Source organism: Colias philodice, chromosome 1 (assembly GCF_061535455.1).
Source record: "Colias philodice isolate Cphi_HAF_F1 chromosome 1, ilColPhil1 Martin Lab GWU primary, whole genome shotgun sequence".
Lineage (NCBI taxonomy): Eukaryota > Metazoa > Arthropoda > Insecta > Lepidoptera > Pieridae > Colias > Colias philodice.
The window spans coordinates 1,750,338-1,776,110 of record NC_143086.1 but is presented as its reverse complement, the minus strand read 5'-3'; the positions used below and the strand labels follow the sequence as shown (position 1 = coordinate 1,776,110).

At 32.7% G+C, this 25,773-nt stretch overlaps 1 protein-coding gene across 3 annotated transcripts in view; it reads right to left on the bottom strand.

The window, feature by feature from the left end:
* Positions 1 to 25,740, bottom strand: part of zyd (sodium/potassium/calcium exchanger zydeco) — a 28,193-nt gene extending 2,453 nt beyond the window's left edge. Inside the window, exons 1-5 of one of the 3 annotated variants that reach the window (XM_089696040.1) lie at positions 25,646 to 25,740; positions 1,133 to 1,315; positions 673 to 860; positions 170 to 356; positions 17 to 91 (exon numbers count right to left, since the gene is read on the bottom strand). In XM_089696040.1, the coding sequence (XP_089552166.1) occupies positions 17 to 91; positions 170 to 356; positions 673 to 852 (442 nt within the window). In that variant the 5' untranslated portion in view covers positions 853 to 860; positions 1,133 to 1,315; positions 25,646 to 25,740. Of the gene's footprint in view, positions 1 to 16; positions 92 to 169; positions 357 to 672; positions 861 to 1,132; positions 1,316 to 19,586; positions 19,873 to 25,645 lie in introns of those variants that run through there. The other 2 variants (XM_089696049.1, XM_089696058.1) reach the window with 2 other exon arrangements.
* Between the last annotated feature and the right edge of the window lie 33 nt (positions 25,741 to 25,773).

Here is a 25,773-nt window from a genome sequence, read left to right as displayed (position 1 = left end):
AAATAGAATAACGAACCGATTTCAACTGCAACCGCGTTTTCGTTCTTTTCTTCGTCTGATTTTATCATGTTGGAAACACACTTCCAACTTCCTGAAATATTGTTTCCGATTAAATGTAAATGTAAAAGTTAAAAGTTTGAATGATACAATTAATCGATACAATACTTACTCTTAGCAAAGTTTTGTATGGACTTATCGTAGTACATTATACAAATGTATACTCCGTATAAGAGGACCAGCAAGAACGCTTCGTACCATTGTACATACTCATCGTGCATGATGCAAATAAGTATTGAGACTGTGATACCGTATGCGAGACAGTCTCTCGTTAGAGGCCACCAATCTAATGGCACAACCTGTGGCGAAATAAATCAATGAAAAACTTATATTTGTTTGTACTGGAAAAATTGTTTAGGTATATAACACTAACATAAAGAATATATTCTTGACAATATTAATAATTCTGCTCGTTCTCTTAGGTATAACTTCAATAGAATGGTGCTAAGTTCATTATTCTTCGATCGCCAATAAAAAGTAATTAAAAAGATACCGATCATAGACCGCAGTCTAGTTTTTGACGTTTCAACTACCCATAATCGACCATGCTCTAATGATCTTCAATTTCCAATTTAATAAAAAAAATTAAGTTGAAAATTACATAAATTTCATTACCATTCCCGCACCAATCCCACAGCAAGCGGCGACCGCAAGTATGTTAAACACAGCTGAACCTACGATGGTGCCTACACCAATGTCACCTTCTGTGATGAATGTACCAATCACATTCACGAACAGTTCTGGTGCAGATGTAGCAGCCGCCATGAATGTTGCACCGGCCACATCATTAGTCATATTTAGGGCTGTAACAATAACATATTATATTGGAAAAAACTATAAGTAGCAATCGTTAAGAATAAGATCTTAGCCAATATCCTTTTGGTAGCACAACTCTACTAGGGTAGAGAAGCAATGAAGGTAGTAGGTATGTACTACCCAACCATCTACTTATAGTATCCAATGGTTGGTTTAATTCAATACAGTTCACTCAATTTATTAGTACCAAAATTCCTTCAAACTGTCTGGTTTTCCAATCAAATCCTACAGTTTAGAAAACTTGGCCACTCCTACGTACCTGTGCATATTCTATCAACAGCTGGCACGAAGAACTTGTCACAGACCACGGCGAGAGCCAGGAAGAGATAGATTGATATAAAGGCGTGGAGTACGATCGCGCCATGCTGCCTCTGCAGTTCCGTGAACAGGCCCGTCGGGAAGTCATCTATAGCGGGTGGTGTGCAGTTACGAATGTACCCATCTGGAACACAATGTTTCTCTATATACATATCACAGAAAGAGTGTGTGTTAAACATTGGTTACAAAACTAATATCGACAGATAGATAGGAAACTACTCTTACTACTTGATCTTCTACTCCTACTTATAAAGCAAGAACGGCTGAATGAATTTTAATGATGTTGGTTATCTGGATTTGGATTAGAATCATTACTGAAAAACTATAATATAAAAAGGACTTCCAACTAGTTTTAAAATATAAAATTTTTGCATTTTAGTTTTTAGGTTCTTACAAACTACAGAAAGTATTTTATCACAATCAGTGGATTCCATTAATCTGATGCCAGGGTCAATTGATACTCGAGTAGACGACATTTATCTTCCGCTAGAGTCTAGATAAACAAGCACTGGAAAATACTCCACTCTACTATAAAGTAAATGTTTACGTGACTCTGCAGAAATATAGGGGAACAACATCATAATAATAGGCTACTCAACGCCGTTACTGCTGATCATAGAATGCAGAAAACTTTATTGATAATAAGATGTCATGCTCTGGTTCCCGTCGAGTTGGGTAAAATTAAAAAAAGCACTGAAAGCCATTTTAATTAATAAACATCATAATTCGTGCTGGTTTCTTTAAGCACAATTATAAATGCACATGCTATGTTAAAAATATTATTCATAATAATATAACGTGTGTATAATATAACTTGTGCATTTATGTGCAACATTCAATTTTAGGAAATTAACAGCCAATGAAATATCCAAGGGAATCACTTTGCCAAATGCAAGAAAGATAAGACAATAGTATTATTGTCCCTTTGTCGTTTCCAGTTTCTGCAGATTCACACTTTAATTAAGTAATTGATTGCAAATCAGCATGTTACAGGCTAATACACACTTATGAAACTGATAGTAATCATTTTCTTTTCTTTGTGTGTTTGTTTTTCTTTGTGTCAAGCGTAAATTAATTACTAAGGAAACAATTGAATATTTCACGTAATTCAAAGATAAAGATCTGATTATATGCGTGTAATTTACGCATTTTTTGCCCCTGATTACACAATATGTAAAAATAATATTATATTGAATCTGAAATATTTATATGTAAACAGCCAAAAACCATCTTAAACGCAAAAATGATCTAAAGAACATTTTGGTGTGGCTGAAAATTTTATAAAACTTATTTTTCATAGTACCTAATGAATGAAAATTCGACTAAAGTGTCATCTAATATTTTATTAGCCATTATTATTAAGTATCATAACCTATATCCCATATTTTTAAATAATTTTTAGAACGATTTTAGCTCTTTAAATTCTTTACAGGAGGGTAATGTTTTATAGTAGGTAGGTAGGTACTTTATATTTTGTACCTATTTTTGATAAAATACCTCAAAAGTTTGGTGTTTAGTTTTTCAATAGTTTGGTGATTGGTCTCCGAAATTTCAAATCTCTCGCTTTTCTCAACATTGCATTCAGCAAAATTGCGTAACAAACACTATATGAGTATATTATTATGACATTGTAGAGATTCTTTGCAAAAACTCAACGCGATGCATGCAACGGCTATAATTAACATAATTTATTCAAAAAAACACAAGAACAATTCCAGGAAATCTACTTATTCGTATGAATCATGCACGTATTCTAATATGGTTTATTAGGCGTTTAAAACGCGGCTTCAAAATCGTATGTGAGAAAAAATATGAATAACGTTGAAGAAAGTGGAATGTACCTATAGCATCTAGTTAAATTTAAATAATTGATAATAGTTTGTATGTAGCTAAGGTATGTACTATGTACTATGGAACCTAGTTATATTTTATCGTGTAACTGGGTAACATCATTGTGAGAATAATTGAATTTTTTATTATTCGATAATTCGTTCTTTCATTTTTTGTATTATGACAATATTTTTAGGCGCGGGACATATACAAGCGGCGCGGCGCGCCGCGGGCGCGCCGGGAGCCATCGCGCGCTGCCGGCGTGCATCGGGTGCGCTATTGGCATTTTGTATGAAATAATTTTGGAAAGGCGCAACCTTGGCGCAACCTTGGCACAACCGTGGCGTGCCGTTTCGACGCCTGTCCAAAATTCTTTCATACAAAATGTATAAGAAGGACGTGGTGCAAAACAGATTCAAGAGGTGCGCTTATGGCACGCCCGCGCCCGCGCCGCTTGTGTTTGACCCGCGCCTTATATTATTAATAATAATTTACGTTAGAAATTTAATTCAATACCTACATCAATAGGGTCATTAATTAATTGTAAGTGACATTCCAACAGCAACCTACATATATAGCAATTGAAAAAAAAAGACGGGTTGCACTCCGGGAGTGCATTGAGCATGTTTGATATTTTTGTACCCATTACAGAAAAATTGCTCAACGCCGCTAAAGAAGTTTTCACTTCAATAAAAAATAAATATTAACACAATATTTTACAATGACAATATTCAAGATTTCCTCTTTATTTGAAGTCGGTTAAAACATTTCCGGCTACAAATACCTGAAGAGCATTTTACGACATTGTAGGCCACTTTCGTTAAGCCTGTGGTTAAGCCTCGTTATTAACAACAAAGATAGCAGTTGAAAAATTATATCTTTATTTAAATTATATTTTTACGCATATACGCATTTAATAATATGTTCTAGATGGGGATTAATGATTGATAAATTCTCAAGATAAAAATGGAATTTGAAGAGCTCGTGCCTCGGATTAATATGTTAGTTAATCTATGTCACAGATAATATTATAAATTACTAGATTTCCGCCCGCGGCTTCGCCCACGTTTTCAAAGGAAAACCCGCATAGATTCCGTTCCTGCGGGATTTCCGGGATAAAACCTATCCTATGTGTTAATCCAAGTTACCGTCTATATGTGTGCTAAATTTCATTGTAATCGGTTCAGTAGTATTTGCGTGAAAGCGTAATAAACACACACACACATACTCACAAACTTTCGCATTTATAACATTAGTAGGATAGGATAATACCACAGACTAATAATAATATACTACGTATATAATACTAATGTTTCTACCGTACCGTTTGTACATGATTCGTACCTATTTAAAGATTTTTCAAATTCAAATAAAGATTTTTTATTTATTTATTTAAAAGAAAGTCGTGAAACACTACTTATTGTATCTATCACAAAAAGGTGAATGTATTTGCTTCTTGGATTTGTGTCCGCTTGGATTACCATAATATTATATTTGACAAAATCTGATAAAACTCCGCGCAGAGCCTGAGCGAACAACTAGTTAATAATAATTATAAACAGAACATGAAGTCAAACACCATGAAGCAAATAATTTTTCATCTATTAATAAGTTATTTTATTATCAACTAGCGGTCCGCCCCGGCTTCGCCCGTGGTACATGTTTACGTTTTCTCTACATAAGAACCATCCTCGTACTTCAAGGAATATAATAAAAAAAGAATTATCGAAATCGGTTCAGCCGTTCTCGAGTTATGCGCTTACCAACACATTTTGCGATTCATTTTTATATATAAGAGAAGATTAATAAGTGTCACTCTAATAATAATATCTACCTAATTCATACATTCTTAAAATTACTGCATGTTTATTGTTTTTTTTTTTTTAATTCTTCAAAGAGGTTTAATTTTAATTTATTTAGCTCAAATATATTACAAAATTAATCAATCCTCTCATTCAAATAAAAACTGTAAACAGAATGAGCTAATTATAAGTTGAACTATAGTACTAAATTGAGTAAGGTCAGCCGCTCTTCATTGCCATAGGTTAGTAGCATATTGAATTCATAGCTTTTTATAATTAGCTTTTTATAATAGACGGTCTATTTAAAGTACGGTCTATAGAATTTCCTTTAAATTTGTTTTGAACCGTTTTTTTCGTTTTTTCGCCGTCATTAAAGCGCGTGACACACGGCGAAGATACTATAATAAAATGACCCACAAAATTTCGCGTCATTTGTAACAGGATGGCGGTTCTACAGGGGTCTTAGTACGCAATGACAAAAAGAAAAATGATGGTCCGAACGCTGATACCGGATGCGTTAAGATACTGTAATATAAAATATAACAGTATCTTAAGATAAAATATTATAGTATCTTCACCGTGTGTGACGCGCTTAATCGTGTATAGTACCTATAGACTACAGGCCCATGTTGGAAAAATTATGGAAATAATATATTAAATTATTATATAAAATAAAATAATATGGAAGTGTATATGGGTCATTTGAACCACCAGGTGACCTATTTAGAACGATATAAGAGCATAAAATAATAAGATTCAGCACTATGCCGTCACTTGTAAGCTGTCCACCTGAGTGCAGATGAGTATTCGAAAGTACAGGTAGAGATTTTTTCCCCTTGTCTCCATGATTTTTGTACGGCGTTGCGGAATAATGGATTAAAAGCAGTATTGAAATAGTATGAAACAGATGCCGTACAAATTCAAATGACCAAATTTACCCCGGCAATTGTGGGAAAATAAAAATAAATTCTGAAATACAAAAAGTACTGCATGAATTTATTTTAAATTTGATACAAAGATAGCTTGAGACCTGAGGAAGGACATAGGCTAGGTTTAATCCGGGAAATCCCACTGGAACGGGAACTATGCGAGTTTTTCTTTGAAAACGCGGACGGAAAGCTAATTAATAACATAGATTGATTTGTATGTAAAAAAAATGTTGTGTGGTTTTATGAAACCACGGTAAAAGTGAAACTGTTCGAACGGTTCCGAACACTGCTTTGTGTAGCGCATGTCGCGTGACGGTCGGCTGCCGAGTAGGTATACCTACTCGGCAGCCGCGATACACGCGACATGCGCTACACAGACCAAAAAGTTTGAGACGATGTAATAAAAGTTTCACTTTAAAAAAACAATTACTTACATTTATAAATTTATAAATTTATACAGGGTGTCCCACTATTGGTATACTAAGCGCGAAGGGACGTGTAGTTTTGCATACACTGATCACGAAAAAAATACTTCAACAACAAAATTACATAAAAAAAAATTTGCAAAATTTTTCTTGAAAATCCATGTTCTCTTCTCTAGCTTCGCGGAGCCGGCATATAAAGCTTCGCTAATGTGAGCATTTTGTCTATGAAAACATAATCTTAAACGATAGGTCCAAGATGTTAGCAAATCTGGGTGGGTTGCTTGTTATAGGTGTACACATAGAATTTTAAGAATTCATCTATTTGAAAAAAAAACTGCGTCTGGAATTTTATAAATGTTTTTTACGTACTCAGCGTATGCAAAACTAGAACCTCCTTTGAGCTTAGTATACCAACAGTGGGACACCCTGTATATAGCATTTGAATGCCATAAAACCAAAAATATCAAATTCTACTTACATTAATTAACCTATGGTAGGTACTTAGGTAGGTAAACCCTGTGGTGTTCAATATTTTAATTTTGCGATTCAAAAGTTCTTTATAACTCTACTTGAATGAATAAATGTTGTTTTAAGAACTTTAACCTTTTAATTTATTTATTAACCTTTAAAATTAAGACTTAACAAACTCTGTCGGAGGTCAATGACGCTTATTTGTCCTTAATTATTATTTTATGATCCGAATTCGGAATCAATTCTTTATGAATACATTTGTAAAAAAAAAATACGTGTGGTATGGGCTGTATAACAACGAAAGATTTTTCAAATCGGACCAGTAGTTTCTAAGATTAGTGCATTCACACAAAAAAGCAAACTCTTCAGCTTTATTTAAGTATGGATTAAATGTTTGACGTCGATGTCTGAGGCGTCGTAGCTCCCAATTAGATAAACCGATTACAATGTTTCTTTTTTCATTTGAAAATCAGGTCATTTACGGTACTTTCTTAGAAATGTTTGATGATAATCGATCTATAATGGCCGCCGCTACAAAATAATTAGATATTGTTTCACAACTTCTTCAATATGGCTACCTATTGGCTATCAAATGAAAGGGCTATAGTACAAATTTCAAAGTCAAGATGGCCGACATAATAAAGGACATACATTTTTAATTGAAGTATGATGCTCGATGTGTACTCGATTGATAGTTTCACGCGTGCCAGTAAAGGTAATCGTTAAATAACAATTAATATTAGATTATTTATTAGACCCGGGGTTTTTCACACGATTTTATTAGCTTCATCTCTATGTAGGTATGTAACTGACTCCTTTAGACTCAATGTTGACCCTCGTTAAATGGACGGATTTAATTCAAACTTTGTACACGTATCAAGAATCGGTGACAATACAATAACTTCATGAGTTTATGCCATGTTTATGCATGTTTTTAAGTTCTTTTTTTTGTTAATTTTTTAATTATATATATAAAACTAGCGGTCCGCCCCGGCTTCGCCCGTGGTACATATTTACGTTTTATCTACATAAGAACCATCCTCGTACTTCAAGGAATATAATAAAAAAAGAATTATCGAAATCGGTTCAGCCGTTCTCGAGTTATGCGCTTACCAACACATTTTGCGATTCATTTTTATATATAAGATATTTCATATAAGTTACTTGTGCATTTTCTATTCGCTCGATATATTTTATTGGGAATAATAACTAATGTTTATCTTAATTTCTAATACGATAAAATCTTTATCTGTGGAAATAATAATAAGAAAATTTCCTATCAATATAATCTATAATTCTTTACTTATTAGAAATGGTATCTTTTCAAAGCTATAAATTATATAATATTTATATTTTATAGAAGAAGACTTTTGAGAAGAATGGATAATGCATTTTAGGAATAGAGAATACCTACCTTTTTTATTTTTTTATTTTTAAATGTGGGGAAATCTTCTAAAGATACCCACGCCCTCCGGGGAAGGAGGATTCTTACCGACTAAGTAACTTGGAAGTTGAATTAAAACATAGGATAGGTTTTATCCCGGAAATCCCACGGGAACGGGAACTATGCGGGTTTTTCTGTGAAAACGGGGGCGAAGCCGCAGGCGGAAAGCTAGTACATACTACATACATAGTAGGTGTAGGTACCTATTTAGGTTAATTTAGAAACAATTACTTCCACCATAAGTACCTAAAATTGAAACCTTAATAAATTTTATACACTATACGTACAAAGAGGTACTACGTAAATTTAGTTTTTCAAACTGTCACAAAGCTCCAACGCAGTAACCCAAGTACAATAATCTTACAGCCTACAGTGCCAAAACCGAACCAGTCTCCAATCATTACACTAGCTTTCCGTTCGCGGTCGCCCGCGCTATCTAAAACCTAATAAGTTATACAAAAACCTTCTTGAATCACCCTATCACGACGGAAAGCGCCTTGTGTATACTGTGTTGTGATAATCATATACAAAATCAACCTAATATAAACCGCGCAAATCGCTTACAACAGCTAAAGTCAAATAGCAGCTCATTGCTTCCATTGCGTCGAGTGCGTGTCGGAGCTAGTTGGCACATCATCAAATGCACTAGAAGGAAATTGACTGATCAAAAGCGACGGAAGTCCATATTAGCTGATATCGAGTTCTTTCTATCGTTGGTATTCTACGTATTATCGATGCACGCTTGCAATGAATAACCGCCTATTTGGTCATCGATTTTTTACACCAGTCTTCGCCTAGGTTAATAAAAAATATATAGCCAGCGTCAGGTATAATATAGCTTACTGTTGGTGTCGATATTTTTTGAGTTACATTCGTTTTTATTTTAGACCACGCGTAACAAACAAGCAATCAAATCTTTCATCTGAACTGAGACTATAAAACTCTATTTTGTGTAGTCGAGTTAAGAAATAGCTTTTCGTATTTGGTGGTCTATCATCTACGTATTATTACTTTTTGAGATTTTTAAGCTATTGCATAGCTTCTATCGCGGGCCTTGAGCGCGGGGACCGAATCCAGAAATTGCGTAACGAAAAACCTCACGCTCCTCACTCCGAAGGGCTCGGAGGTGTGGCTTGTGGCTTTAAAGGTTGCCAAACTTCATCAAAATCAGTTGAGAGGTATAAGCGGGAAAGCGTTCCAGACAGACAGAGTTACTTTCGCATTTATTTAAGTAATTTTTCAAATAATTTTATAATATTTACATAGTCTGTTGCCTCTTCCTATGAATAAATACTAATGTACTCCTTTATTTATTGAATTTATTATAAATATTAATTTATGAAAAAAGAAAAATTATTAAAATGAATATTAAATACTCATCTTATTAATTCCTTAAAACTACGAAAACGTTTCACGCGTTATTCTTCTAAGCAGCTTAAAAGCTCAAAAATTATAAACAAAGCACACGCCTCCTCGTTTTTCCTTAGTTTCAAACATGTTACAAAAACAGAATCAAAAAAAAGATACATAGTTAAAAGATGATTAAGTATGATTTGTTTTAAATAATTTAGTTCTCGTTGTTCCATATTGAGTGTTGTGCCTGAGGGCAGAACACGGTTAAAACTCAATTAAGTAGTTAAAAAACATTATAATATTCTCTAGTACTAGCTGTTGCCCGCGACTTCGTCCGCGATTACGTCGTTTTAGGTCATTCGTCGTTTAAAAAAAATACGTGACACTTTATTTTTGAATGTTCTTAATTGTCTCTTATAAAATTTAACTACATTAAAATTGAACACTCTGAAAATCTTAAAATCGGAGAAAATTGAAAATCTGAGGAAAACATGAAGGAATGTGATTTAAATTCTACATTACTTAGTATTTCAAATAATAATCTAAATTAAATGTAGATTAACAGTTTGAGCGCACCGTTATAGAATATGTACCTAAGTATTAAATTACGTTAGTTTACATAGTAACAAAACAAAAACACGATGACTTTCTTTCGCGCTCGGTACCACAAACTAAGCATGTTAATGGTACGTGGCCCGCGTCACTTGACCCCCCGCGAGTTCCCCTCCTTTGCTATGCGAAAATACATTCGTCGCCCTGCTGTAGGAAAAATTGTAATACTGTGGCCTGGGCGTTATACACGCCCAGGGAGTTCCTGAGTGCCGATAGACATTTATAACAATCTTATATTAATATCACCATCTTGAGGAAAAGCTTCTAATGTCGATTTAAAACTGCATACATACGAATTAACCTGATGAAACATGTTCTAAAATTGTGAAATGAGTTCAGTTTTAAATTCGAGAAATATTGATAATTCTTGTATTCGACTATTCGTTGTAGTCGAATACAAAATATATTTAAAGAAACTTAGGTTGGCCTTCAGGCAAAAGGGATCCTATCAAATGGTAAACTTGACCTTGTATCTTAAAAGTAAGCATGAAAGGACCTTCTGATAATTGTTGAGCACCAAAGGATCATTTGAAACGCACTACTATAAGAGCGAATATTGTCTAAGAACTGTTTAGATTGCACGTCATGTTCCTCTAAAAGTAGTGATTTCAAAGGTTCCGGTGTATCTTCAAACGAAAGCCGACTCCTTACTCCACTTTAAAGCATTACAAAAATAACATACTACGTTAATATCGCCTATACAGAAGATGATCTGTAATCAATTGTGAGGTTATAAGAAAACCCACTTTTATATTTGTCGGACCCCACCACCGAATTCGTAGATTGATCTTCTATGTTTACCTCTAAGTCATTAAGACTATGCGAAATCTGTCTGCAGTAAGAGGGGCCTCTCGCTATTCGTCCGTTTCCAGAGACCGAATAGTTTCAATTCTTAATCTTTCATTAAACAAACTTAATAATCGTTTTTGTCTCAATTAATTGTATTATTCGCGTCCCTACTCTAGTCATTGCTTATGCTCATGTTCATCTTCAAGAGATCGAATAATATTATGGTGCACCCTATCATTTGTCAAACGGTCTTCATATTGAGTAAAAGTTTCAGATTCTCGAGATAAAATGTGACGGCCGTGATCAGCTGTGAGACGTTATACCCTCTCAGTGAAGGTTTCGGTCTCACGGGATAGTACATGCCGTTCGCGGTCAGCTGTGAGCCGCAATTCTCGTTGTGAAGCGGTTTCAGGTTCTCGGCATAACACATGTTGTTTTCGGCCTAGAGTATACCTCTAACGATTCTTGAGAACTCTTATTTCTCATTTTCTTAGCTTTGCTCGAATTTCGAGATAAAGATTTTTTAGGTGGCACTGATGCATGAAAATAAAAATTGAGTTAAAACGGACTGAGAGTGTTATAGACAAATATAATCAGAAAGCTTCGAACTCCTAAGCTATCGGAAGTTACACGTGTTATTGTGAGTCAACCATAAAAGATAGACATTTATGATGTCGGGAGATATTTTTTATATAATAAGGAGAACATTTCTTTCTGAATACATGATTTCTGTGTAGCTTTAACCATTAAGGTTGCACACGCGACGAAAGCTTAAAAATGGAGTTACTGCTCTGCTCAGGAATATGAAAAATAATTGTACCAAGTTTCGTTTAAATCCGTCGAGTAGTTTTTGTTTCTATACCGGTTATACGGACAAAAATTTTACTGTTTGCTTCTTTGGCATCAGTGTCGATCCCTAATCACCCCGTGATAGTTATTTAGGAAATATATTTCATGTACAGATTTAATATACCTAAGTATACATAATATATTTAGATTCCAATTTCCATGTAACGTTAAATTCGACTATACAATAACTAACAGACAACGCAGGTTACTCTCGTTTCCGTAAGTTGAGGCGGCTACATATTCGGTCCTCATAACATCACTTTTAGTGAACGAAACGACAGCGCGGTTTAATTCGATGCCAACACCATCAGAAAAAAGGAAATATTTTTAATTGTGAAAAAATATTATGATTTACACTATTTTAATATAAAATATATGGCTGTGAGTGTGTAAAAATAAATCCAGCTAGTTTCACATCACACTTATGTTTATAATTAGCTATACGACATGAAAATATACATATTAATTACCAAGCAATAATCATACAGGTAAATACTGAACAAAAGTATTAACAGTCAAAGTTTATTTTTACTAACATTTAACAACACCCATGTAAATGATGAAGAAATGATAATTATCAACGAACTAACCTTTTCTATAATACTTAACACAGCACATTTTTTAAATTATCTTGCTCAACTCTGCTCAAAAATTTGAGGGTTTTGTTGGAACTGTAATGTGTCAAAACTATGATATATCTAAACTACGATACAACTTGCATGCGGAAATGCTCATTACAATCAGTGAATTTAAAGAATAACTAACAACAACTATTCAATTTTATTGAGCTGATGAATATCTTTTGCCTGGAAGAGATCACCGCCGCCTAATAAATATACTGTGTTTTCTTATAAAATCGTAACATAATTTCTTTTATCTACTAAATTTTAATAAATAAGTTCTTTTTGTTATTTTTATCTAAAAATGATCTTGAGCTTATATTAGGCAAAAGTATACATTAACTTTTTATAATTTCAGGACCGCACCTTAAATGGGGTGCTCGGAAAATATGCCTACGGATTATTAATAGAGAAATGATACCTACACAACAAAGTTATGTTGGTTCCATTTTATTTATAAAATATAATGAAAATGGAAAATATGCCTACGGATTATTAATAGAGAAATGATACCTACACAACAAAGTTATGTTGGTTCCATTTTATTTATAAAATATAATGAAAATGGAAAATATGCCTACGGATTATTAATAGAGAAATGATACCTACACAACAAAGTTATGTTGGTTCCATTTTATTTATAAAATATAATGAAAATGGAAAATATGCCTACGGATTATTAATAGAGAAATGATACCTACACAACAAAGTTATGTTGGTTCCATTTTATTTATAAAATATAATGAAAATGGAAAATATGCCTACGGATTATTAATAGAGAAATGATACCTACACAACAAAGTTATGTTGGTTCCATTTTATTTATAAAATATAATGAAAATGGAAAATATGCCTACGGATTATTAATAGAGAAATGATACCTACACAACAAAGTTATGTTGGTTCCATTTTATTTATAAAATATAATGAAAATGGGCAAATATAAAACATATTATGTAAAATGATTAAAAATAAATAAATGAAGCAACTACGATTCAAAGAAAACATCTTTTTCAGTGTGAAAATGCTCTAAGCAATCCTGGATGATGAGTAGGTATAATATCATGTACTCTCATCCCAGTACGGTCGGTACCTCGATAGCCATAACGATAAATATTATAATCAGATAACAGCAAAGTCAGAATAAAAATCATAACTTGTACAGTTGTGAGTGCAAAATTTATGTTTCATTTGGCAATAACATTTTTTTCGGTACTAAAACGTAGTAGTTTGATATGTGGTTGGCTGCCCCTCCTCTTCTTCCTGAAAAATATCCTCCAAAATTACCCGAGATACTTCCAATGATTGAACCATACGTTGGACATTAACTTCAGTCAAAAATTGACGAAGCGGATGATTACTAATTTCCACTTAATCCTTGCTGCCACTATCTTCATCATCAAATCATCAATTTTCAAGTGTTGTTGTAAAATTGTCAGCAGAAATAGTCTTCCAAAGGCGATATAATTTTATGAACATTGAATCTGTAAATAAAAAATCAAACGTTAATAATTGTAAATCAATAAAAAAAGCTACTTACATATAAAATTTTATCAACAAACTACTGTTCCCAACGCACCTCAAAATCTTGTAAAAGTCAAAAAGAATTCATCATTTTATTATTTCATTCTAAAAGTGTAATATAAAACCATTATAAAACCAATAAAAAACATGAATTGCTATCATTATAAAAATAAATACCTATAAAAGTAACAACTTACCTTTTGTGGGAACGCATGGTGAAAATTCACAAAACACGAAGATTGAATTTGATATTTTTGGTTTTATGACATTTATTTTAATTTTATTTATTTATTTATTCAAATGCTTTATAAATATAAATTTATAAATAATAAATTTATAAAGAATATAAACATTCGATCACGAAATTATGTGGGTTCGAGTCCCGCCTCGTGATCGAATTTTTTCTATTCTTTATAAATTTATAAAACACGAAGATTAAAAATGTAACCAATGAACACAATCAATATTAGATTAATTGTAATGGTGTCTAGTTTGACTTAAAATAATAAACATCTACCCTCACTTTTAAAAATGTAGTATATTCACACGAAATATAAGCGCACCTTATAGGGAAGGGAAGATATGGGTTAAAGAGTTAAATAAATAACATGATTATATTTAAATTATTAATTTTCAACAGTTGTTCAGTAGTGATAACATGTAAATTGATTTGATTTTTACGAAATCTCATAGATGGCGCTGTTTCAAATTTGTCTTTATACTACTAAATTCATTAAACTGTTTCTCTGCCCAAATTACGTAAATGACATAGTTTTTATTTTGTAAAGCTAGATAATAGCATGGCTTACTCGAAACCAACATTTAAACATGAGTCTTTAGATTGTACGCTGTCGTAGTACACGGAATATGTAAGAAAAATAAAGGTTCACAGCTCCTCCCGCGAAGGTGATATCATGATAATATGTTTAAACTATCCTCACCCGACCTCTTAGGAATATTCATGCAAAATTTGAAGTAAATCTATGCAGTACTTTCTGAGATTAGCCCGGAAATACATACAGACAAACAGACAAACAGACAAACCGACAAACAGACAAAAATTCTAAAAACTATATTTTTGGCTTCTATATCGATTATAGATCATGGATCAAGTATTCTTTTAAAAAAATATTCAATGTACAGTTTTGACTTTCCTACGATTTTATTATATGTATAGATATTTACGTGATCACAAAAAGTATTTTCTTATTATTTTTAGTTTCCTAGTCATTATATCTACATTGTTTCTTTGCCTGAATTAAAATCGTTAATCTCGTCAACTACTGGTTGAATTTGAATAATTATTTCAGTGTTTTATAACGAATTTATTGAGGTAAGCTATTGGTTGTATATTATCATCACGGTAAGACCAATATGAGTGGAGTAATACGGGTAAAACCACGAGCCAAAGCTAGTTTATTTTAAATGTGAATGTACATAATATTGTGCCTTATTGATATGAATGAAAAAAATACGCAAAGCCAGCTACAAAACATATATAATTATTAAGCTTGAAGATCTAACATTGAAGTAGATTGGATAAATATAAGTAGGCGTTATGATAAGGTAGCTCAATGCGCAGTTCATTTTAGCAGTCTAATCTAATTTAATTTGAGACATAATACGTACAATAACATTTGTAAGAATCTATATTACCGTATTAACTACTGAATTGATAAAGAATATTATTAGAAACAATTTATTGATTCACGTTTGCATACGGCTCAAGAATGACAATTTCCATTTTATTCTTTTGGTAGTTTTTTAATTAATATATACCTAATGCTTAGATTAAAAGCTATGTGTATTATTTTATCTTAATTCATCGTATTTGTTTACAAGAATTAAAAGGTTATGCCAATGTATATTTAAAATAATATCTAAGCTATTATTAATTATTTATATGAATTATTCTATATTTTACGCTTTTACAATACACTTTAGATGAACTTTTTGAAATATCAAATGCACGCATTGTAAATTAAAATTTAATGAAAAGCAATATATTTTATTTATAGCGCAAGAATTAAAATTATAATGGCAAACGAACGCTCTCTACCAATTTATAGAATTTCATATTATTTGTATGCTCATCATAATAATTACATAGTAAACTAGCGGTCCGCCCCGGCTTCGCCCGTGGTACATATTTCGCAATAAAAAGTAGCCTATGTCCTTTCTCGTGTATCAAAATATATCCATACCAAATTTCATGTAAATTGGTTCAGTAGTTTAGGCGTGATTGAGTAACAGACAGACAGACAGACAGAGTTACTTTCGCATTTATAATATTATAGTATATAGTATATAGTATATTATAGTATGGATTGGTCATTAAAAAGTGATAAATATTATTTACTCAATGAATATCATAATTATTACATCGAGATAGAATGTACTACGTACTAGAGAGGCGATCGCTACTACACTCTCTTTAACACGAGCTAGAGGTAAGAATCACAAGTCTCTTTAGTCTGTGTCGGACTGTGCCCCCCGCTTGCCGCGTCAACACGTGTTATTGCTCTGTTCAAAATGCCTTCGTGTTTGCTTAGATATTGTTTTAACAGTTCCCATAATACAAACAAAGCCCGAGGAGTGACTTTTCACCAGTAAGTTTCCTTATTATGAGTAAGTCATGCATTTTACTAATATTGTTATCATTTTGCGAAAAATCACCACGCGTTCTGCGTTTCGCGCCATTTTTCATAGACTAACAGCACAGACGTGACACTATCGATGAGTCTGTTAAAAAAATGTAACTGGATTTTTTTAACTATGTATATACAATATCTACTAGGAAAGATTACCGTGGTGTAGTACCTAAATATTTATACTTTTACCCGACTACGCAAAGTAAAACGGTAGGTTATATTAAGTAATATTTATTTATTTACCTATTTTTATTTATTAAAAAAAGCCTAATCAATAGTTGTTCCAATAGGATTTATAAATTATTATGCACAACAATTACAAATAAACACAACATTCACAGAAACTAATACAGTAAAAGTTCCTTAATCGCGCTTCCTTTATTCGTGTTTTCACTATTCGCGGATTAAAAAAATGCGACCCAATTTCTATATTCACGACTAAAAATTTTTTTTATTCGCGGATTTAATAAGTACATACATAATAATAAAATTATTCCAATAGGTATCTTACCCAATATCCTTGTCAAATGGACTAATAAGAAAGTAAAATAGATCTTATAACAAGTTTGCCTAAAGTACATAATATTATGTTCTTAAATGATATCGCCGAGGCCTTTGACACAAGCCGCCTTTGTCGCAAGCCACCTCTGCAGCGATTGATGTTTTTGAGAATGTAAATAAACAGAATGGAAGCAACCTTATAACTCAATAAATAAAGTATATTTTTAAATGTAGTTCCGTTTATAGTAAAGTTACAAAAATTGTGATCGAGTAAGGGGGCGTCCATAAATTACGTGAGGTGTTTTTTAAAATTTTCTGCACCTCCCTCCCCCCCTGGTGAGATGTCGTGAGAATTTATTCAACCCCTCCCCCATCCTCGAATCTCGCGTGAGATTTTTCAAAATGTGAGTTTCTTATACGTAAACGCCATCAACATTGAATCATCGTATCCATTTAAATTACATCATGAAGCAAAAACTGATAAAACTATTGATTACTACACAAAACGACAAAAGCTTAATAAATTGATATTATTTAAAGGAAATTAAAATACATAGTTTAATATAAAATCCTCGTTTTATTAATTCCCTAGTATCAGTACCACCAGATAGTACCGAGTAAACAGATTGCACAATGTGTCGCATCTGCACGCATTGCTTAATCTTTGAACTTGAAGCCACGCCTCGCTCGTTCCACACGTACCCCACCACATCGGCCGCGCGCAATGTTTTTGTTTGGAATAACCCCTCTAGTAATATATATCTCGATGAATTATTATAACTTTATATTAACAAAGTAAATTACGTTATGCAAATTTAATTTCAACAAAATACCATACATTGAACTGGTATAATGACCGAAGGATGAACATCTACAAATCACCTAAATATTTTTTAAAAAGGTTATTCAAACCAGTAACAAAGATTCTGAGAAAATGTCATATTATAGAGGACGACTCCTACCAGTGTAGACAACCGAAAAACAATTAACGTAGTCTATAATTCTTAATAACCATTACTTTTTACCAATTTAAACAAATAGACTTGTAAATAAAGACATTTTCGCGCGCTTTTGTTTAACAACAAGCTGTCAAAATGACATTTCACGCATATACGACCGCCATGCTTGTAATTATTTACAATCTTACAATCAAGCGATAATATAAAACCGTTGTATGAAAGAAAACATCGTACACCGATATTTCTGTATACAATAAGAGTCCAAGATGTATACGTATCGATAACAAGACCTTTTGTAACTTCAATAAGATCACTTTAGTAAAGTCTCGGGATTGAAGAGACTAAGTTCATCGCTCTAGATTGAGTTGAGCCTTGTCATAATAATTTTATATCCTGCAATGGACTTTGGATACTAATATGGCGAATCATAATAACTTTCTTTGGACTTATGTTTTTCAAGAAGGAGAGAATAGTGAAGTCGTTCGTATACGTGCTTTGCAGGAGGTAAATATAATATTTTTTGGATTCAACGTACTGTTAAAAAATAGGTTATAACAACTAGCGACATCTTGAGTTGAGTGGTATCGCTTCATATTCAATAAGTAGATATGAATGTTATGATAAAAATTCGCGTTTTAAAATTACTTGACAAATGCATTTTGTAAATGATACACCTTTTTAATGTTATTTACAACATTAATTACTCATTAAACTTACTTGAACTAATTAATTTGTCATTTAAGTTTTGTCATTTGTCAATTACAAAATGCATAGTAGGTCAAATCTATATCATATTCCTAAAACAATCTAAAAGACCGTAAAACATAGGTTTTTCTGAATTATAAGAAATGCTTATCAGTTTTTCAAATTATGAAAAACTGCGTACATGCGTATACACGTACTCGTGGACCGCAAACTTGACCGATCTTGGAAACAGTGCGCCCACGCACAAATTTACCTTCAGCTAAAATGTCAAACGCAAACGGGCACAATTAGACAGGCAAGTGAATACTTTGATTTGATTTTAGGCACTCGATGCTCACGTGAACCAGTCAACCTTGTGAGTCCTGCTTGAATCGCGACAATTGTCAATTGTTACACCGGATGAATAAGATAGCATGCCTCCCCCTAGCTATGTTTGGATCGACGATCGAAGGAAAAATTCTAGCTCCGAGAAATTGCACAACACATGTGGGGGAACTTTTAGTGATAGAAATAATAGTTAAGATTCCTTTTGGGCTTAGGCAAAGTTTATGAATTCTGTTTAAGGATTTGGTACATGATCGTTTAAAAGCTAACAATCGATTGGTCTATTACTGTTATTTTCACATTTAGATACTTATATTGGCCCAATTGAAATATCTCATTATTTCTTTAATTAAATTAATAATATATCTGAAAAAAAAGACATTTTGAAATGACTAAATCGAACGCAAAGCAAATTCGAGCAACATCAATTACGACTTTCAACAATACCTCAACGGCGTCTAAAAATAGGGACCTATCAGGATCTATTAGCATTCATCATACCATCCCATCTAATCGCTTATTAAAACAAATCTTTCCAGAAGGTTAAGCGCGAAGGTGCGGTGTCCAACAGGCCATTGTGAGCCACGCCCGTTCGTTCGATACGTACCTGCGGCAGCTGGCCCCATACTTACGGTCCACCATCACTTCACCGAAACACAAACACCTTTCCTTTCCTTTCACATCACCTGCGGTTCACCACGGAATATGCGTACCTCTGTCTGAGGCAGTCATTGTCGTTGTCACTGACGTCCTGGGGCGTCACACTCGTCCAAATGCCGACGCTCGACGATACATAATGGACACAGCTCGTCAAAAGAAGAATACGGCCAATTATTTTCATACAATGTATACGTCGGCACTCGGTCTGCGCAAGCGACTCTCTGCTTCAGAGTCGTACGAATTGGTATTAATTGTATCGAATTAAGGACCAATAGCCGTTGAATTGATGGTACGGTAATCGAATTTGTGGCTTTATTTATGATCGTGATACGGTTTATTTTAATGTTGTATGGTTTTTGAATGGTTTATTCGAAGGTTGACTGTACTGTCTTAAATTGTAGGTTCGCTGTTGACCATGGGAAATTCAATTGCTAGAATGAACCTTATCTGTTGTAGTTGAAATAGCTTGTTACTGTACATCTTTTGTTAAGGTAAGTGGGATCGTTTTTGAAGTTATTTTTTTCTATGATAGGTAGAATTACTACTGGTTATAGATGTGACAACTATTATGTTACACAATTAATTTATTTAAATTTCTATAAAATAGTCCTACAATGCTTAGATTTTCGAAGTTGATTTACAAGAATTCCAATAAACGACGAAAGTTTTTCATATCTTATAGTTTTTTGCTTTTATGTGCAGTTTTGACCCTTATCTTATTTATTTATAAAGTTTAAATAACAGTACTTATACAAAAACGTGATTTTATATTCTTACCTTGTCTATCAACCTGTTTGTAATAACTGGTTTTGTTATACGTCAATAGTTTTATGAGATTAGCTGATGTTTCCATGATTCATTAGATATATAATTAATATAATATAATATAATAATATAATTGAGATAAATTGTTTATCAAGAAAAAAAAAATTCAAATTTGATTTCTTTTTTCAATTTTTTAAAACAACAAAATTTAGAAAGATTGATTGAAGAATTATGGTATAGGTTATATAGGTTCAGTATATAAGTACATATAACAATTTGAATTTTTCAAAAAATACAGGCGGATCGTTGATAATAATCTATACAGTACAAACACATATATAAGTATCATGGTTGTAATTTATAGTGAGTTATTTGAGAACATCTTCTTTTTATTATGGAATTATTTTTGCCTTGGGTGCGCGGCCAAAGTCTTGGGCGAAAGTTAGTAAGTAAGTAATGAATGTTTAGGTATGTAATGATTGCATTACACTAATTACTTTTAATGAGGACTTTTATCAATAATTAGAAATTAGGCTTTTCACAAATTATACATTCTCAAACCGGATTACGGATACGACTTATTTTTACGTAATATAATATACTGTAGTGTACTGTAATGTACAAAATTTTCAATAATTAAAAAAAATATAGGTATATTCAAATAATTTGGAAAATCCAAAAGTGCACGCCTCATAATTTTTTTTTAATAAATATTTATTAATTATTATTTTTGTTTTTTAATAACAATTAAACCACATCGAATCAGACCCTGAAAAATGAAAGGGTTCTATTCCTGAGCATACTCAAGCGTAAGAGAAAAAAAAAGACTCGATTAGTAAAGTATTTCGGTCGCTATCGTGTTAACAAGAAAAAGGATCCGCACATACAGACACACGGACGTCCAAGACAGAACTTTTTTAAACTGTTTTTTAACTAGTTTAAATAACAAAAATGACATCAAAAATATCATGAACGTTAAAAATAGTGTTTTTTCTTAATATGTGTGTGTATGTATTATCTTACAAGTGCAATGTATGATACATAAAGACATTTTAAGTTTGAAAAATCAGATGTTTTGCGCGAAGTGACAGTAGTACCCACCTCAACGCTTCGCTTATGAGGCGTGCAATAACTATATAGATATATATATATATTTTTTTTGCTTATTTCACTATTAAGTGACCTACTATCCATAAATCTGTATCGGAATGCTTTATCGATATAAAAAATCATACCTAATAAAATAATACATATACTTATAGTTAATTTCTATATCTCTATAACATAACATTCTCGTGTAACAATGTTAGCATACTCCTCCGGAACGGCTGTACCGATTGTCATGAAATTTTATGTGCATTAGTGAGAGTCTGAGAATCGGCCAACATCTATTTTTCATGCCCCTAAGGGATAAGAGTAAGGCAGAACAACGTTTGCCGGGACAGCTGATTATAATAAAAGAACAACATCATGTATTACAGCGATATAGAAATCTCAATCTGTGTTCCCCGACGAGTACAACATGGGAGTCTTCAAGCGTAGAGTGAACGGGTACCTACTACGCGCGTACCATCTTAGTCCACATCTTAGCTTTCCATAAGGCGAAATTGTGGTCAAGCCTATCGGTCAAGCGCTTCCCTATCTACGATCATTAAAAAAATCTCTACATTATTTGTACGTGAAGTGAAACCCAAAGTTAAGTACGCAAAACAAAGGTAAAATAATACTGTCTGTATTAAATTACAAAATCTCACAAGCAAAGCGTGCTACTGCTACAGTGACCCTAATTAGAGAGTGACACACGGATTGAACCAAGAAGATAATTAATGCAATTGACGCGTGCCCGTTATTTCTTAGCCCGAGGATACGTATTAAACTTATACAAAATACTTATAAAAACACTATGTAAAATCATCAAAAAATAATAAGTACTGACTTGGAAAATTGTTTCTAAAGTATCTATCACTATCACTACATAGTATAAAACAAAGTCGCTTTCTCTGTCCCTATGTCCCTATGTCCCTATGTATGCTTAAATCTTTAAAACTATGCAACGGATTTTGATACGGTTTTTTTAATAGATAGAGTGATTCAAGAGGAAAGTTTTAGTATATAATTTATTATGTTTTAGACAAAGCGGGCGAAGCCGCGGGCGGAAAGCTAGTAATGTATAAAGCAAAGTCACTTTCACTGTCCCAATGCTGAATGCGTACTTAAATTTTTAAAACTGCACAACTGATTTTGATGCGGTTTTTATAATTGATAGAAGTGATTCAGATTTTTAGACAAAGCGGGCGAAGCCACGGGTGGATAGCTGGTATATTATATATACTAGATTACGGCCCGCGGCTTCGCCCGCTTTGTCTAAAACCTAATAAATTATATACTAAAACCTTCCTCTTGAATCACTCGTTCTATTAAAAAAACCGCATCAAAATCCGTTGCGTAGTTTTAAAGATTTAAGCATACATAGGGACATAGGGACAGAGAAAGCGACTTTGTTTTATACTATGTAGTGATTTTTATAACACTTGCGGGCTTCGCCTGCGTAGTCAAAGAAAAAGTCAGTATCTAAGTAGGTATGTATTAGGATTTTACCCGCAGGTCCCGTTCCGTTGATTTCATGATGTAAAAACTATCATAATATGCTGCTTTCAAACGAGCTTTTACAAGTGTTAGGTGTTCTTAAACTTTAATCCAAATCAAGTGAGCAGTTTTGGCGTGAAAGCTTTACAAAGAAACTTACTTTCGCATTTACAACTTTTCTTAATCTACATTTCTAACGGCTTCAACGATTTCCATGAAGTTTCGTAAACGAGTGTTAATCGATATAGCTACAATGAGCAAGTTCACCCAGGTAGGAACCAACCTCTGATAAATAGTTTATTTTATTAAGTCCTTATGACTCTCGTTGTTCTTTCTATGTATACAGTTTGGTACTAGCGGTCCGCCCCGGCTTCGCCCGTGGTACATATTTACGTTTTCTCTACATAAGAATTTATTGGCATTTAATACTCGTCCACGCATTAATAAATACATCTTTATTTCAGACACAATATCCATATTTATACAGGGTGTCCCACTGTTGGTATACTAAGCTCAAAGGAGGTTATAGTTTTGCATACGCTGAGTACGTAAAAAATACTTATAAAATTCCAGACGCATTTTTTTTTTAAATAAATGAAGTCTTAAAACTCTATGTGTACACTGTACACCCATAACAAGCAACCCGCCCAACTTTGCCACCAGCACGTGAGCTATCGTTTAAGATTATGTTTTCATAGACAAAATGCTCACATTTCTCAATTCAAACTCATTTCATTTCATTAGCGAAGCGATATATGCCGGCTGCGCGAAGCCAGAGAAGAAAACATGGATTTTCAGGAAAAATTTAGCAAAAATTTTTTGACGTAATTTTGTTGTTTAAGTATTTTTTCATGATCAGTGTATGAAAAACTAAAAGTCCCTTCGCGCTTAGTATACCAATCGTGGGACACCCTTTATAAATATAAATATAAAAAATGGTATCATATTATAAAGAGTACAATTATATTCTAATGCTTTTCATATGTTTCATAGCCACTATTTATACAAGCCGATTGAAAATGAAAGCAATGCATGTAATAATAGTTATAACACGTAAGTACATAGAAACTCATACACGCGTACCTTGTGGAATATACCTACACTTAAGGTCTTTCTAATCTATAGATTAGTATGTTATTAGTGGAATTTTCTGTCCGATAACCAGCACTAAATCCTAGCTGTAAATATTTCAAAATAACTATTTGTTTATCAATATTTGGGATATTTAGACCCAATATTGGGTATTGGCTAAATTAATTTCGTGCACGTCAAATATGTGAGAAATGCTCAAGTACAGTTTTTTATTTAACTTTTTAAATTATAATATTTGTACGATACACAAGCGCTATACGGTATAAGAGTTTAAATATTGCCCGAAAGTCCGTATCATAAATACACAGTACACACATCTTTAAGTAGTAGATAATAAAAATATTAAAATTCACTGCTTTGGTAGAGACGTGCAAAGACAGATCGTGAGCGTAGTAAAGGAATATTAAAAGAAACGCAAGCAAATAATAAGTAAATCCGGAAAAAATAGCATCATGCAAACATTGAAAATCAAAAGCGTAGTCTGATAAAAAATAGGCACCTAATGAGAAATAGGAGTAATAACATTTTCGGTATTATAAGTGCGTATAGAAAACATCAAATTTTATCAATTGAAATAAAATTTAACGTAACGTAAACGTGATTAATTAAATTAGTAAACATTGATATTACTAATGCGTTCTTTGTGAAAAAATATCTGCCTTATAATCATAATGACCATTTATTTTATTTTCTTTTAACTATACTTATTATTTTCGATGGTCATAATGGTCATGATGGTCCTAAACTAATTGTTGAATAAAATAACTTATAAATGAAACGCATTACGCATAACAGTACATCAAATGCAGGTAGATATTATCGTAGGTATCCGACCTATACAAATATTAGCCAATACAATATCTTGTCGATACACGAAAGAGTAAATAATGTCGATTGATTGATAATGAATGTTCAATTTTATAAATATCAAGTATTTAAACTCAATGGGTAATTTTAAACGAGTACCTACTCCAATGATTTAACTTATTAGTTGATACGCTGCATCAAATAAAGCGATTTTGTAAAACCTCTTTATACTATGGTAATACATTATTAAAAGTATTAGTAAAAAATGTTTATTAGGTTCTAGATCAAGCATACATATCTCGTTGATACATAAGGCTATAGAGCTGTTTACACATTTTAAGTAATTATACGAACCCAGATGATATTATTATTATAGAATTATTTAATACATGATTTTTATATATTTTATTGTTAAAAATCTAATATTTTTATTCTAAAATAATTTATAGGTACTCTTCGGTAATTTTCGTTGAAGGGGTTTATTTTATATTCTCATTGAACCTCTTAAATTTTATTAAATGGATCGATGATAGACTATCTCAGTATACCTACGCGTCATTATACTGAAGTACTATTATAGTTTCTAATTCTCTTGAATGTTTTTAATAATTGGCGATAGTTTTATATACATATAGGCGTGTATGGCTGTTTAAAATTAATATAAATAAGTACCCATATTTCGCAGAGCTTTCAATAATTCGCCGAGCTTTGAATAAAGTAATATCAATAAAAACCAAAAGCATCACAATACCTTACCTTTTAGAAGCTCACCTAACCCGGACTGAAATCGAAAGCTATGCCTTCTATGTCGTAACAAATCCAAGATAATATATCCAAATATTGACAATAACATATTAGTTAGCATTGGCCACCTGCTTAAGCTG